The 15349-nt window shown below is 37.6% G+C and overlaps 1 protein-coding gene across 1 annotated transcript; it reads left to right on the plus strand.

Moving 5' to 3' along the window:
• The first annotated feature begins 5572 nt into the window (after positions 1–5572).
• adh1-a (alcohol dehydrogenase 1) lies at positions 5573–14289 on the plus strand. The gene is given in 11 exon segments (XM_041590737.1): positions 5573–5624; positions 6721–6822; positions 8392–8448; positions 8451–8490; positions 8493–8531; positions 9794–9881; positions 11182–11398; positions 11827–12087; positions 13125–13260; positions 13556–13694; positions 14129–14289. Coding segments are annotated over 11 exon segments (1122 nt in total). The 5' UTR covers positions 5573–5606; the 3' UTR covers positions 14154–14289.
• Positions 14290–15349: the final 1060 nt, after the last annotated feature.

Below are 15349 nucleotides of genomic sequence, written 5' to 3' on the forward strand. Positions count from 1 at the left end.
ATTTTCGATCTTTTTCAGCCTATCACCCATAATATAGAAAAAATGCCAGCGTTTTTTGGGACTTAGAAAAAATTTGAACTTTTTTTGAAGCAATCCCTATCTACTCTATTGCGCTTCGCCTGGTCTGAGGTGGCGAAGTACATTGCGTGCGTTAGTGAACTTGCGTAGTTACGTTCGTAGCGAAAATTCGCCAGGCGTAAGGGTGCGAAGTAACACTAGCGAATTTATGCCAGCGTTCGTTAGTGAATTTGCGAAGTACCGAAAATGCCCAACGCTAGCTTAGTGAATTTGCCCCATAGCCTGAATCAGGGCTTGTCCTTAACTGCCCAAATCACTTGCACCTCTAGTAAAATAAATGACCCTTTTATTTTCTGCCACAGAAATCATTTAAACTGTGGTCAAACGAGGCAAATGTTACATACAGTATATCTGTTATATGTAAATGGGGATTGATAAAAAAACAGAACTGTAATCACATGATTACTCACTTTTATAATAATTCAATTTAGCTTTTGATTAATTATAGTAATTAGTAATTTTTATAGTGTTCTGTTATTTTCAGTCACATTAGAGGTTCACGCTGTATGTACTCTATGTATGTATGTAGTTTCCAATTGTTCGATTGGCACACACAATTCAGTCCCAGGCATTCCATACAACAGTGCAATAAAAGTTAATAAGTCATTCACCAAAAGGCTTATTGATGCTGGTTTATATGTGGGACGGTAGCAGTGATCATGGGTATATTTCAAATCTCTGCTATAAAGCAAGATGTTATCTACATACAGATACAGATATGGGTCCTGTTCGGAATGCTTGGGATCTATGGTTTTCCAGATAAGGGGTCTTTTTTTTGGATCTCCATACTAAAAAATAATTTGGACATTAATTAAACCCTGGCGTCCAGTTGGATTGGTTTGGCATCCTGGGGCACACTAGAATACCTTAGACCATAGGCCCATTCTCCAACTGGTTTTTTTTCCTCTCCTCACTCAACCTAGTCTCTTTTTTACATACTATAATCTTTTCTTCCATCCATTTAGTCTCTTTGTTTCCATATATGAAATAGCCATACAAGTTTAGAAGCAGGAGGGCCCACTAACACCTGGGCCCATCAGGAGTTTTCCTAGTATCATGGTGGGCCAGTCCAACACTGCTTGCTATTCTGACTCCAATTGCTGTGTTAGTGACTGATTTCCCCATGAGACTTCTCTGCCTGGCCTGTTTGAAGCTGGAAACTGCTGCGGCAGCACACTTGCACTTGTGCTCTGTACTGCTCAGTCCTTCCCGCTTTTTGTTTTGAATTTCATGCAGTTAGGCTTATTAATGAAGGGGAACCCTAGTACTACCACCACCTCCAAATCATAGCTATAGTGCAGTTTCCCCTGGCCGTGTGCATCATTTTGATAGAGAGGACAGGAATTGACACTTATAAGATTTATTTTTAGAACAATTTCATCTGATTTTTCAGGCTCAGCTCCCCCTGTTGACCACAACAATGTTGGAATTCTTGGGGGAAATGCTGCATTGTGGGTAAAAAAAACACAGTGATTGTGTCCAAAATTGCAGTTTGCACATCGCAGCGTGGTAAGCTTTCCCCATGAATACGCTGAGCAACTCAGGGATCTTCATGTGATCATCTAACAGATTGAATGTGTGTAGCTAAATTACCTTTTATATTCTTGTGATTTTATTTAATAAGATGTCTGCATTATCATAGGCGATGAGTGGTTTTTGAGTTTTTGACAAGGCTAATTAAAGGGTGCCTGCATCAGGGGTGCGGGGAAACTGCTCACAGTGCACAATAGTAATTTTCTAAGAAATCCCTGCACTGGGTTGGCTTCCAACAATCCTATCACATGTATGTGCACAATGATTGGGCTGGGCACTCCGTCATGAAGCACATGCATGTGCCCCACAATGGCAGTCCACGCCAAGAGCTCCCTTCTGGTGCACAGGGCACAGAACTTGATATGGGTCTTTTCTTAGGAAAAATACTATTGTTTCCCCATTTTGGAGTATACCTCTGGTAGGGGGAACAATTTTTAGATGATAGGCAGTTTAATAGTATCCCTTCATGAATGCTATCTACTGTATGACATGGTGATCAGCCAGGGAGTCCTGCCCAGTTTTCCTAATTTGGAAACCAGGCAGTTTTGACCCGTGGCAATCTGTTGGTTCTGCCAAATGCCAGAGGGGCTGCTATAAGGTCCCATAGAAATTCAGTATTTAGTGGGCTGGTGGGGGCTGTTTGGGCCTCTATGTGGGCTGATTGGGCCTCTGTGTACCTGAAATGCCAGGGTCTATTTTAATTCTCAGTCCGGGCCTGCGTGCAGCCCTTCCGAAAATCAGGCTGTCTGGGTCAAAACTGGACAGGTGGCAACCCTATATAGGCCATGAAAGAAAAACTGGAGCACCAGCTTCTATATAAAATCCAGTAACAGCAGAGACCAAATAAACTTCCAGTTCCATGTGTAGTTTGTTTGCTCAACTGATCTGACAGCCTGTAGCAGACTCTGGACAGCAGCAAATTAAATTATGTCACTGCTTTCTATTTAAATAATATAGAAGTTTGAATCTGTCTGTCATTCCCCTGGTTTTAATGAAATTCAGCCTGCTGCTCAGCCTCCCCACATCTTCTTTAAAATCAACCCATATGCACTATGATGACTCCATGATTGATTATATACAAGGAAGTATGGAGACATGGGGCCTATGTGCCCTAAACTGATTCTGCTGCCTCCATTTAACTTGAATGGGAGATGCCTAATGACAGTACTGTAGCTTTTTCAGTCCAAAATGTTAATTAAAGCATTTACAGGTTGAAAAGTGTCTTTTCTCATGCCAAATGCATCGCGTCAGTGTGTTTTTTTCTTATTTTTTGCCCACAAGAAAACTTGTTCCCAGAAAAACAAAATGTATGGTGAAATTCTAGAGTAGATTTGTGAACATTTTCACCTCTCATGAAATCACAAATTTTGAGTCTGTATCAGGTGAAAGAATTTTCTCATCACCCCTAAACATTTCCTTAAGGCAGGTGTTATTTTCAGGGCTTCGTTGCTAGTACAGTATGACTGAACCCTTTAATTTCCAGTTAAAATCTTTGTCACTGCAGAAACTCTTACTGAATGAATGGAAAGAATGCATTGCTAGCAGGGGCGATCCTGGCCCCTCCACCACCCGAGGCAGCAGCAGTTGCTGCCGCCCCCCCCTCCCCCTTGCGCTTAACTTTTTGCGCCTGAGGGGGTCCGGGGGGGTCCACCAGGGCAGCAGAGAGGGCCAGTGCAATAGCGCAGAGAGCTTAACTGCGCTCTCTGAGCTAGAAGAGACAAATTCAGAACCGGAAATTTGTCTCTTAAAGTACCAGCATTTTTGCCGCCCCTGGTAACTAGTGGGGTGCTGCCATCTGAGGCGACAGTCTCAAGTCGCCTCATTAGCGAAGCGCCCCTGATTGCTAGGGAACACGTGGCAGCTAAGGAGCCCACCAACTGGCAGTTAAACTGATTCAAAGTTATCACAAGTATTTGCTATGGAAAAAAATACCCTTGAAAGATAATGAAGCATGACTTTCAGATGGTGTCATATTTTAATGTACACAATATCATTAATTATAGTTTGCAGCAAAACAAACACAGTATGCCAGACCTGCTGATGAGGATTTAATACACTGTATGTATGTATATACGTAACAACGTGACAAACATAGATTTGCCAACAGCGCTTAGCTTTCAGATCATTTCTTTGTAGGCATGCATTATTTAGATAGCAGCAACTGTAACTTTTAAGTCTTTTTTATCATTTTTACATATGATAACAGGCAAAGTTATTTATTGGCAGCAGTATAGCCTCCTGTGAGGTCTGGTTTAAAACAGTAAACTTTAGTATTTGCTAGAGAGTTCTCCTCCTGGCTGGCTGTGTAGGATGCTACCTGAAAGAAAAAAAAGAAAAATAATAATATATATAAATATATATATATAAATTACAAAATTTACCACAGCAATGAAACATATAGCCCCCTGTGTCAGTCCTATCTAAGTGCAAAAAGTATTAACTTTGGGGGGAGAAAGACCATACCTGCTTTTCTCTTTATTTAGCATGATCTCTTTCATTGTTTATTTAAATTATATATTATGGGGAGGTGGCGCTCTCCTTAAATGCCTGCTCTCCCAACCCCCGCTTAATGGTGTCTTTGGAGTAGATCATGCTAAATAAAGAGAAATAAAGAGAAAAGCAGGTATGGTCTTTCTCCCCCCCCCCCAAAGATAATACTTTTTACACTTAGATAGACGCATGGACACTGCCTTGATGGGACGTGTCAGCTTATGCATGCTTTGTACAAACTTTGTAACATAAAGCGTCTTTTTTTTTTTAGAGTTACAGTTCAGTTTTGCAAAACAGGTTTTCCCAGGGGGTTATATGTTGGGAGTGCTGTGGTAAATTTTCAGGTCTGACCACATGCACCCAATGAAGGAAGGGATGAGCTGCATTTTATTGTTTACTTAAAATATATATATAATATATATATATATATATATATATATATATATATATATATATATATATATATATATATATATATATATATATATATAGATATAGATATATATATATATAACCAAAGGAATGGTGCAGTCCGTAGACAAAATTAATCCCTTGGTGCTAGCATGGGAAATAAGCAGTGAAAAAGGATTGTGGCACTCACAGGGTTTTAGTGAAAAAACAAAAAATGTTTTATTATTAAGCCTCAACGTTTCGATCCCCCACAGGGATCTTCGTCAGGTTTTTGTTTTTGCTCCTGACGAAGATCCCTGTGGGGGATCGAAACGTTGAGGCTTAATAATAAAATTTTTTGTTTTTTCACTAAAACCCTGTGAGCACCGCAATCCTTTTTCACTATATATATATATATATATATATATATATATATATATATATATATATATATATATATATATATATATATATATATATATATATATATATATATATGATGTGTTTAGGTTTAGGCTCAAACCTACATCTCGAATGCACGTCAAATAAACAAAAAAACAAAAAAAGTAGGAGCCCAACATTTCCTATATTTTCAAAACAGGTTTGTTCTCCTGCAGTTGTATGGGCTGTAAGAATTTCCCCTGCTATTTAGAGTGGTCCAGTTTGACTGCCCACTTCTGCCCACAAAATCATGTCATATTCCTAATCTAATAATATTCCTAATCTATCTTTGCACAAGTGTGTAGAAGGAACTTGTGGTCACCTTGTTATAACAAATAACAAAAATTGCAAAGTTAATTATATTATATACTACAACTTATATATGTTTACATTGACTATTCCAAAGACTGGCAGAAAGAGTCAAACATGCTGATAACACTATTACACAGCATTTTTTTTCTCCGCTATATTTGACAAACAGTTCAGTTTTTCCCTTCACTCAGAAATGCAACAATAGATTGCACTGCTTGCATCACAAGGCGTTAAAGACTGAGTACGAATCAAGCCAATCATATGTCTAAATACTGCTTATGGGGAGTGGTCCCAGCGCCTACATGATACTCACTGTTAAGTTTCTGGAAAGAGCAGAAATAGTTGTTGAAGCAGCCACAGACATGGACACCACAGGAAAAGTATTTGCTTTTTTTCCTATAATACTGATAAAAATTCTGGCAGTGTAATGATCTGATATGCACATTCAATTCTAATGTCAATAAGCTGTTATGACTACAGGTGCTGTGTGTGTGTGGGTGTGTGTGTGCTAGAGAACTTAGAACTACAAGTATACTGAGTTATTTATTCCAGTATATTCTAGAAAGTTTTCCTTTTTTGATTAGAATTCAGTTATATTTTTAAATTGCTGTTTTCCTTCTTCTTTTTACGTATTTTCCACATATCTATGGCATGTAGAGTTTATTTTTGAATAATGATTAAAACATACACACACAGTTTTGTGAGATTTAAAATTAAAGACACGAATATGACATTTTTAATGCAAAATACTTTAACATTACCATTATATTAATATAAAACAAATTTAGAATCGTTAGTTAACAGTTGTTTACATTTTTTAATCATTCTGTAAAAAAACTGAATATTTTAGCCCAGAGAGAAGCAACCTGCAACAACAAGTTATTACAGAACTACAACTCCCAGAATGCACCCAGCAGCAACAAGCATGTTATTTCACCTCATTTTTCACCTTCTGAAGCAGCACTGGGAGACGGGGTTGCCGACACTGTAAACTGTTCTAAATTGATACATTTAGTTGATACATTTCTTATCTTTGTCCCTGCTGAGCAGAATCTCTGGGTTTCATTACAGGCAGCTGTTAGAATTGATACAATAGTTGCTAATCCTCCAGCAATGCTGCTCAGAAATGTATCAACTAAATGTTGCAAAATTGTAACAGTTTAGAGTCTGCACCTGAATTACTGAGCTGCCACACAAACACCAGAGACAGGGACATTCAACTTTAAACTTTGGAAAAGATTTTGGAAAAACAGTAAAAAATAAATAATGGAAAGTAATTGAAAAAAAGTCTTTGTCAATCTAAAAACAACTGAATTGAAAAAAGTATTTGGAAGGTGAACAACCCCTTTAAGGGGAGATATAACTATTCAAATGGACTATAGAATAAGAGCTGCAATATGCATGGTTGGATGGCAAAAGTGCTTATTTTTTTTATTATATACAGAAATATGTTCTTACGAGTTATTTGTGTTTTAGGTGATCAAATGTAAAGCGGCTATTGCATGGGAACTACACAAACCACTTAAAATTGAGGAAATTGAAGTTGCACCCCCAAAAGCTCATGAAGTCAGAATTAAGGTAATGTTATTTTAATTGGAATGTATATTTATGTTTCAAAGTCAAATATTAAAGGGTTGTTCGCCTTTGAGTTAACTTTTAGTATGATGTAAAGAGTGATAATCTGTGCTTATTTGCAATTGTTTTTTAAACTTTGTATTTCTGCCCTTTTCCAACATACAGCTAAAAATGTTGACTGGCTTTTGAGTTCACTCTCCCAGAGCCCCCCACCCACAACAAAAACAGACCTTGAGAATTATAATTATATTATACAATAATATTCCTATACATTATTTTCCTTTTAATACTTAATTAAGAACACAAGTGAATTTTTTATTTATTAAGCTCTAAACTCACATTTTTATAAATCTGCCCATTCATGTCTTGTCTAGTGACTTATTATCTAAGAAAAGTTATGGGGCACGTTTACTAAAGGTCGAATATCGAGGGTTAATTAACCCTCAATATTCGACCCTTGAAGCTAAATCCTTCGGCTTCGAATATTAAATCCTTCGAATTGAACGATGCAAAGGATTTTAATCCATCGATCGAACGATTTTCCTTCGATCAGAATTTGGCTAGAAAGCCTATGGGGACCTTCCCCATAGGCTAACATTGATGCTCGGTAGGTTTTAGGTGGCGAAGTAGGAGGTTGAAGGTTTTTTTAAAGAGACAGTACTTCGACTATCGAATGGTCGAATAGTGGAACGATTTTTAGTTCGAATCGTTCGATTCAAAGTCAAGTCGTAGTCGAAGGTCGAAGTAGCCAAAAAAATACTTTGAAATTCAAAGTATTTTTATTCTATTCCTTCACTCTAGCTAAGTAAATGTGCCCCTATGTGTTATATATATATTTGTTTTGGTTTTATAGGGAAGTTCAGCTCTCCTTTTAAGACAGCAAGGTAGACTTGAGATCCCAGTCCCCAGTGTTCTACTTTCTCCCCGTGTGGGGTCCCAAGGCCTAGAAAAACAACCAGGCAGCAGCTTCTTGGGACTTCTCCACCTCCTCTCTATTTTCATTTTCCTACTTTTATTTCTCAAATGCCGGTTTGGGTTTATTTCACTTCCTATACGAGACAGCTCTGACTATCTTTCATAAAACCAATTTTACTTAATTGTTTCCGCACATTGGCAATCTGAGATTGCATTTAGGTTGTGGCACTAGGCACTTAAAAAGTGTTTTTCTAATGGTGTTTGAATCATGTATTATATAATCCTAATTTAAGAATTGTATTATCTTATAGAACAAACTAGCACTTAGCACTTCAACTGTTTTTACAAGAAATCTATTAATGATTTAAGCACAGAGATATCATCTTTTAAATCCAGTAATTACTGGTACCATATTTAATTTATTGAATTATTGTGTTAAGCACTTGTCTAATTCCTAATTGGTTTGGGGTGTGAAAGGTAAGGGGAGTTTTACTTCTTTTCTCTTGGTCTTATCTTAAACTGAATAACTAATACACACCTCCTTCCCTTCAGGAAGTGATCTTTTTAACTGTTAAGGTTCCTACAAACCAACTTTTTTCTAAATATATATTTGTTTTATTAACTACATTGGCTATTTTGTTTTCCCTTGTATTGTAGATCCTGGCATCTGGTGTGTGTGGCTCAGACCTCAGTGTTTTGAACGACAAACTTGGTGGTGTTAATTTCCAAATATTTTGGGTCATGAAGCCATTGGTGTTTTGAAAGCATCGGTGAAGGTGTGACTGTTGTTCAACCAGGTGAGTTTTGTATGAGTATTACTTCTTTTCATGAATGCTCAGGAAAGCAGTTGCAATTAACATTTCAAAAACAACTATTAGGCAGTACAGTTTTTTAACTTTTGATGACATCAATGTGCTACTTTGCAGTGGGGCCCTAATGTCCATTTTTCCTATAAAGTTATTTCCTTTTGTGTGTCATGTTCTTCCCTATGTATAAATCACAATTTCTGTTCAGCAGCAATCTAAGTTAATCTTCCATCCACTTACAAAATATAATTGTAAGATTACTTGTGTAGTATTATTTGTAAATAGATCTCAGATGCAATGCAATGCTCATGTCTGTCATGGGATTGCATTTATATTTACCTTTAGCTGTGCATATGACTTCTGTGTGCATATTCTGGATCTCTGCCTGTATAAATTTACATGTAATTGAATTTCATGCACTTCTCACACAATCCTTCTGGGTTGAGGAGATACTTTCTACCAGCTGCTATGGAACACATATTAGGACATCGTCAGAGGAAATCCATCTCCTGTATGTGGATCTCCTATGCTTGAGGAATGCAACGTCACCTGCTTTTCCACTCACCCCTCCTCAAAGCAGATGTCACACCTAGCTCCTCCCTTCTCAGCTGTCAGGTTCTGCTCCTCACTCCTCCCTCCTCAGCCATTCGACCTGGGTCCTCACTCCTCCCTTCTCAGCCATCTGTCCTGGGTCCTAGCTTCTCCTTCCTCAGCCGTCGCTCTAATTTGACTGCTGCAATTAAAAAACCTAAAACGCCTATTGGTTAAAACAAATGGCAAGAACAAATAACTATAATCAGGGTGCAGGGCTGAATATGCGCACCCTGAGGAGTGATCGCTGACGACTGAGGACAGATGGCTGAGGAGGAAGGAGTGAGGAACGAGGACCCAGAACGCATGGCTGACGAGGGAGGAGTGAGAAGTGAGGACCCAGGACGGATGGCTGACGAGGGAGGAGTGAGGAATGAGGAGCAAGAGCTGATGGCTGAGGAGCGTGGAGTGAGGTGTGACATCAGCCTCAGAGGATGGGTGAGTAAAAAAGCATGCCATGTCACATTCCTCTTGCTTAGGACAGCGCATGCAGGACAACGATTTCCCCTGATGATGTCCTAAAACATGTTCCTTAAGCTGCAGCTTGCTAGTACCTGCAGCAAAATTTCACTTTTCTAGGGAGGCACTGTCTTCATATCCATGCAAAATGTATACAAACTTTATATAAAGCACATTTCATAGTTCTAACTTGCTTCCTTTAGGTGACAAAGTGATCCCGCTGTTCGTACCCCAGTGTGGACAGTGCAGAGCTTGCAAGACTCCAAACTGTAACCTGTGTGATAAAAATGAGTAAGTTGTACTTTAGTGCTTGCGCTCTGAATCTGAATTGGGCTGTTCCTTGCTCTAACAGATTAGATCTGTCAAGTGTCAAAGCAGTAGTCACAATTTTCTATTTGCCCTTGTTCGGAGAGTGGAAATCACTCTGTTTCCTGACCCCCTGGATAATGGTTAATTGATTTGGCAAGTATTGCATATAACTTAAAGGGTTGGTTCACCATCAGGTTAACATTAAGTATGTTATAGAATGGCCTATTCCTAGTAAGTTTTAATTATGTTTATCCATAGTTGTTTATAGTTTTTGAATTTTTGCCTTCCTCTTCCGACTTTCCAACATTCTAATGGGGTGACTGACCCCAACATCCAAAAAACGATTGTTCTGTGAGGCTACAATTATTGTTATTTTATATTACTCATCTTTCTATTAGGGCCCCTGGTTTCTAGGTTAAATTGGACCCTAGCAACCAAATGGCTGCTGAATTTCCAGGCTGGAGAGCTGCTGAACAAAAAACGAAATAATTAAAAAATTGAAAACAAAGACCTGTTGCAAATTGTTGCAGACTAGCACTCCCTATATCATATTAAAAATGAATTTAAAGGTGAACAACTCCTTTAAAGGTGGCTATACATGTCCACATGTCCAATACAAGGTTTCCTACAATCATCTGTTCATTATATAATATATCATTATGGCATGGATATCAATTGTTTCTGTGACCAGACAAGATAAACATTGTTTCTGTTCCCTTATTTGTACAACAATATCTGTATGTTTATGGTCAATCTAGAAAAAAAACAGTATGACGTCTTGCTGTCTTTATGTACACAGCCCATCATACAGTAAAAAAGATCGCCAAGATACAGTCTTTATATTAATGATACATGAAACTACATAATGTACAGTTACTTACAACCATTCATTTGGTACACCAGACTATCTGTAAGGATATGGTCACCTTAACTTGTCTGATCAAGTTGCAGCAGCAGGGGTCTGGAAATCGCTTAATCATGCTCATACACTCAAATATGTGGTCTCTGTTGGAAAAGAAGGCCTTTTTTCAGTTCAGTTGTCCAAGTGTCATGCAGTATTCCCAAGAAGGGTCATGTATTTTGCATTGACCCCTTTGACTATAATGAATTTGTGCATGGCAACTAGGGACCCCTGATATTTGTGCGTCAGAAATAGCAGAAGCCATTTTGATAGAATATGGAATTCCCTATTATAAATTGTGCTTTTTCTTATAAATTAAACTCTGTAGACAAAAACAAACAATGAAAGTATATTTTGCATTGATGTTTTTTTCTCTACCAGCTTTATTGCCAAAACAGGTCTGATGCAAGACAATACGAGCAGATTTACATGCAAAGGCAAACAAATCTATCATTATATGTGCACAAGCACTTTCACGGAGTACACTGTTGTACCTGACATATGCGTTGCCAAAGTAGACCCTGCTGCTCCTGTTGAAGGCTGCCTTATTGGATGTGGATTTGCTACTGGATATGGTGCAGCAGTGAACACTGCTAAGGTAACTAGAGATATACTATCTCATAGTATGCTAATGTGTTATAGCCTGATTTTTGATCATGCTTAAATAATGCTGAAACAGATTTGAGACTGTGAATAAAGCCACTATTCCTTACAGTGTATGTGGAAGTGTCCTCTATTATTATCTAGGCTTGTCCAAGATACCCCCACTTTAAATTTCCATGGACACATTGTTATTAATCACTACAGAGTGGTATCTGTTACATGATAGGCCTCTGATATTGGATAGAGCATTGGAGATCCCCTAAATCAGCTATCCTGTTGAAGAACACATTTGCAAGATCCCCTTGCTCCTTTTTAGTAGATGAAATATTCAATTAACTATATAAAAGGTAGCATTGATTGTAGTCTGATTATCTTATATGGATCCTTATTAGCTATAATGCATTAAAAAAATATTTTTTTCAGGTTACTCCAGGATCTACATGTGCTGTATTTGGTTTAGGAGGTGTGGGATTTTCAACTATAGTTGGCTGCAAAGTCGCTGGAGCAGGTCGGATTATTGGGGTTGGCTCACATAAGGATAAATTTGAAAAAGCCATAGAGTTGGGAGCCACTGAGTGCTTAAGCCCAAAGGATTATGACAAACCAATTCAAGAGGTCATTAGAGACATGACCAATGGCGAAGTAGATTTTGCCTTTGAATGCACTGGATATATTGAAACAATGGTAAGGATTTTTGTTTGCAAATATACCATATGCAGAGCCATTTTAATAAATGGCCAAAACAGAGATTCGTCTAGGGCAAACCAGGACAGGGCCCAAAAATAGACTTTTTATCTCATATAACTTTTGAGTTACTGACTCCTCAGACACCATAGTTTATCAACTAGAGGAGGTCTACAGAATGTATTTGTGTGTGTGGCATCCCTATTTTGTCATTTATCTGCTCCCATGGCTGCTGGTCCAGGGTGGCACACCTTGGGATCTTGTCTATTTCAGTAAGCACGGGCCATTTCTTCACTGCCAGCATTATTTTATAGAAGTTTAAATGCTTACACATTTCTTGGGGCAGTCAGTGTTCTCCCCACAAAAATATGCCTCCCTCCACCACTCATGCCCTATAAGAATAGTTTTGACAGAACTACAAAGAAAGTACCAGCCCCTTAACACACTACAGAGCAGAAAACACATGTTGGCGAGCTTAAAATTAAACTGTACAATATGGTGCAATTTTTTTTTCTTTAAAGGAATCCAGTTATTTGGTATTATGGAAGCCTCAATTCTATCTCCAACATTTTAGTGCAGTGAACATACTACAAAGTATTTAAATGAATTTCCATATATCTACATATATTGTGGCTTAGTTGCCCTGCAATAAAAAAAGTGTTTCAGGGCCCAATGAAATAAACAAAACACTGTCCAGGATTTGGACATGGAACAATTTATCCACATTTTTGGAAGGTAGATTATTATAAAACAACGATGTCATACAGAAGTAGATACTTCATATGCACACCTTCCATTTAACTTAATTCTGGTGGAACAATCTCTCATTTACAAAGCTACAGTATATACAGTAGGTGTAAACAGGGTTATGGGTGGATCATGCATGTGTGGGCATGGCTGGGGCAAGGTATTGGTTACATATTTATACTTTTTCATTTGGGAACATTGACAGGTATGCATATGGATGTAAACTAAATCTAATGTGCATGACCATAGCAGCAATATTATCAATTCTTATTTATTCTTTCTTTATTCAGAAAACTGCATTTGAATCGACTTACATAGGCAATGGGGTCACTGTTGTGCTTGGAGTAGCAGGTCCGGATGATAGACTTTCTTTTCATCCTGGCAAACTCCTGTTGGGACGAACAATGAAAGGATCGGCGTTTGGAGGTAAAAAAAGAAAAATCTATAAAAAAATGTGCTGCTGTACAATGTAACAATCCACTGAGAATGAAAACATGACAGTGTTCAACAGATGCACTCCTATAACAGAAAAGTACAGTGTTCCTATGACTCCTGCATTCCAATGCAAATACTAAAGTGGTCATTAAGACAAAAACTGAAATATATAAGGTGCATGGCAAAGGACTCTCCAATACATAGATTTTTTTTTACTATATTTTGTACTCTCAGTCATGATGAGAACAAAAATCACTGACAAATGTTCTTTTGATTTTATGCATAGGTTTTAAGGGCAGAGATGAAGTACCAATGCTTGTTTCTGATTATATGGCAAAGAAATATGACATTAAATTCCTGGTGAGCGAAAAAATGCCATTAGAAAAAATCAATGAAGCATTTGAATTAATGAAAATGGGGAAAGGGTAAGTATTGTCTTACAAATTACCAAAATAGAGTACTCTTGCTATTTCCTTTGAAAAAGTTTAAATAATACTGTTCACCTCACTGCCTTTTATGTGTTAAAAACAGTGAGGCTTCAGTCAGCGATGGAGAAATGTTGGAGACAAGAGACTTTACATATGTGCTAACGTGTCAGCTCCGTACACTTTTTCATTATGGCCAAGCAATTTAAAAAGAATCACATTTTATATTTTAAATTATTATATATTTAAATACAAAGATTTTAGAGATCATTATTTTTTTAAAAATATGTTGAGATTCCATAAATGTATTTAGCTATAAACAAGATCCAATCAGAAGATAGCTGTTTCCTTCATATGAAAACCTTTATGCAACAAGTTTTAACAGATTTGTCTACGGCTTCCATGATTTCATGATATTTTGGGGTTTTTTTCAGAGTGAGGAACATTATCATTTACTAATGCTTTCTCCATTTCTGATGTGAAGTCCAGTACAGAGCTGCAGCCTGGCATTCTGCTGATTATAATTGCCTCAATACTACAATTTTTAAAGAATTGCTGCTAACATGATTGCTGACAATAAAATGTCATACAATAAGAAGTTTATACTGCTTATATTTTTAATTGTACTAAAGCTAACACAATAGGGGACAAGGTTAAAAGATGGCACATACTTTCCCTCGATGGAGTATTTTGGTTAGATATGGCAAATTTATTTCGCTTATTAGAAATCACGCATTCAAGTAATCTGTATTTTGTTACCTGAAACTAAATAAATAATTGCTGACTACGTACAGTCCAAAATCTAAACTAATATAACACATTCATTATTTGACTGTTTTATGTCAACAAAGTGAAGTAAAAGCATTTTTGGGGCAGATCCTTCATTCTAAGATAACACACATTGGAAAGGAAAACTGCACAGAAGTAGTGATGGTCACAGTGAAAGTAGCAAGGGAAAGCTTCACTATTTTTTCTAAATTATGTGCAATTAGAGGTTGTATGACAGAATACTTATGTCCCTTCCAGTTGCTCCTAGAATGATGTGGCTCCAACTTGTGCAGATTTTACAAACAGGCCCAAAAATGAAATAAATTTGTAGTTTTTTCTTCACACACTTTTAGGAGCAGCAGAATACTGATATTTAGTCAGCCATGTAGTAACCTTTTGAATAAGCAATTCTTTGGTCTACTTTTGCTGTCCAATCCCCGGCCCTGCAACTCCCTTATTAGCAACTCCTAATTCTGCTCTATGCTTTTGCATCAACTAGCTCCTTAAGAAGGTACAGCTTTTGCCAGGGTCCCTGTTAGCTCATGAAATTAGCACATATATAGGAAATTATAAGTAATAAGCCATAGGTACAAGGTATCTAGGTCAGCAAACACATGTTCACTCCAAACTTCAACTGACCTTCAATCAGGGCATTTGGTTGTATCTAGGACAGCAACTGGCCATTGTCTACAATTCCCACACAAATTCACCTTCAGACTGAGCCTCACTGCCACTTCTCCAGTTTGGGAACCTTTGCCTTAGGCACATGATATTCAGCTGAGCACAGCAACATGTAAGCAAAATGGTTGTTTCTGTAGGAGGGTATTGAAGGTTTCACAGCATTTCAGCAAAGTACTAACATTGCTTTAAGTTGTTTCCCTGTACCA

Source organism: Xenopus laevis, chromosome 1L, assembly GCF_017654675.1.
Source record: "Xenopus laevis strain J_2021 chromosome 1L, Xenopus_laevis_v10.1, whole genome shotgun sequence".
NCBI lineage: Eukaryota > Metazoa > Chordata > Amphibia > Anura > Pipidae > Xenopus > Xenopus laevis.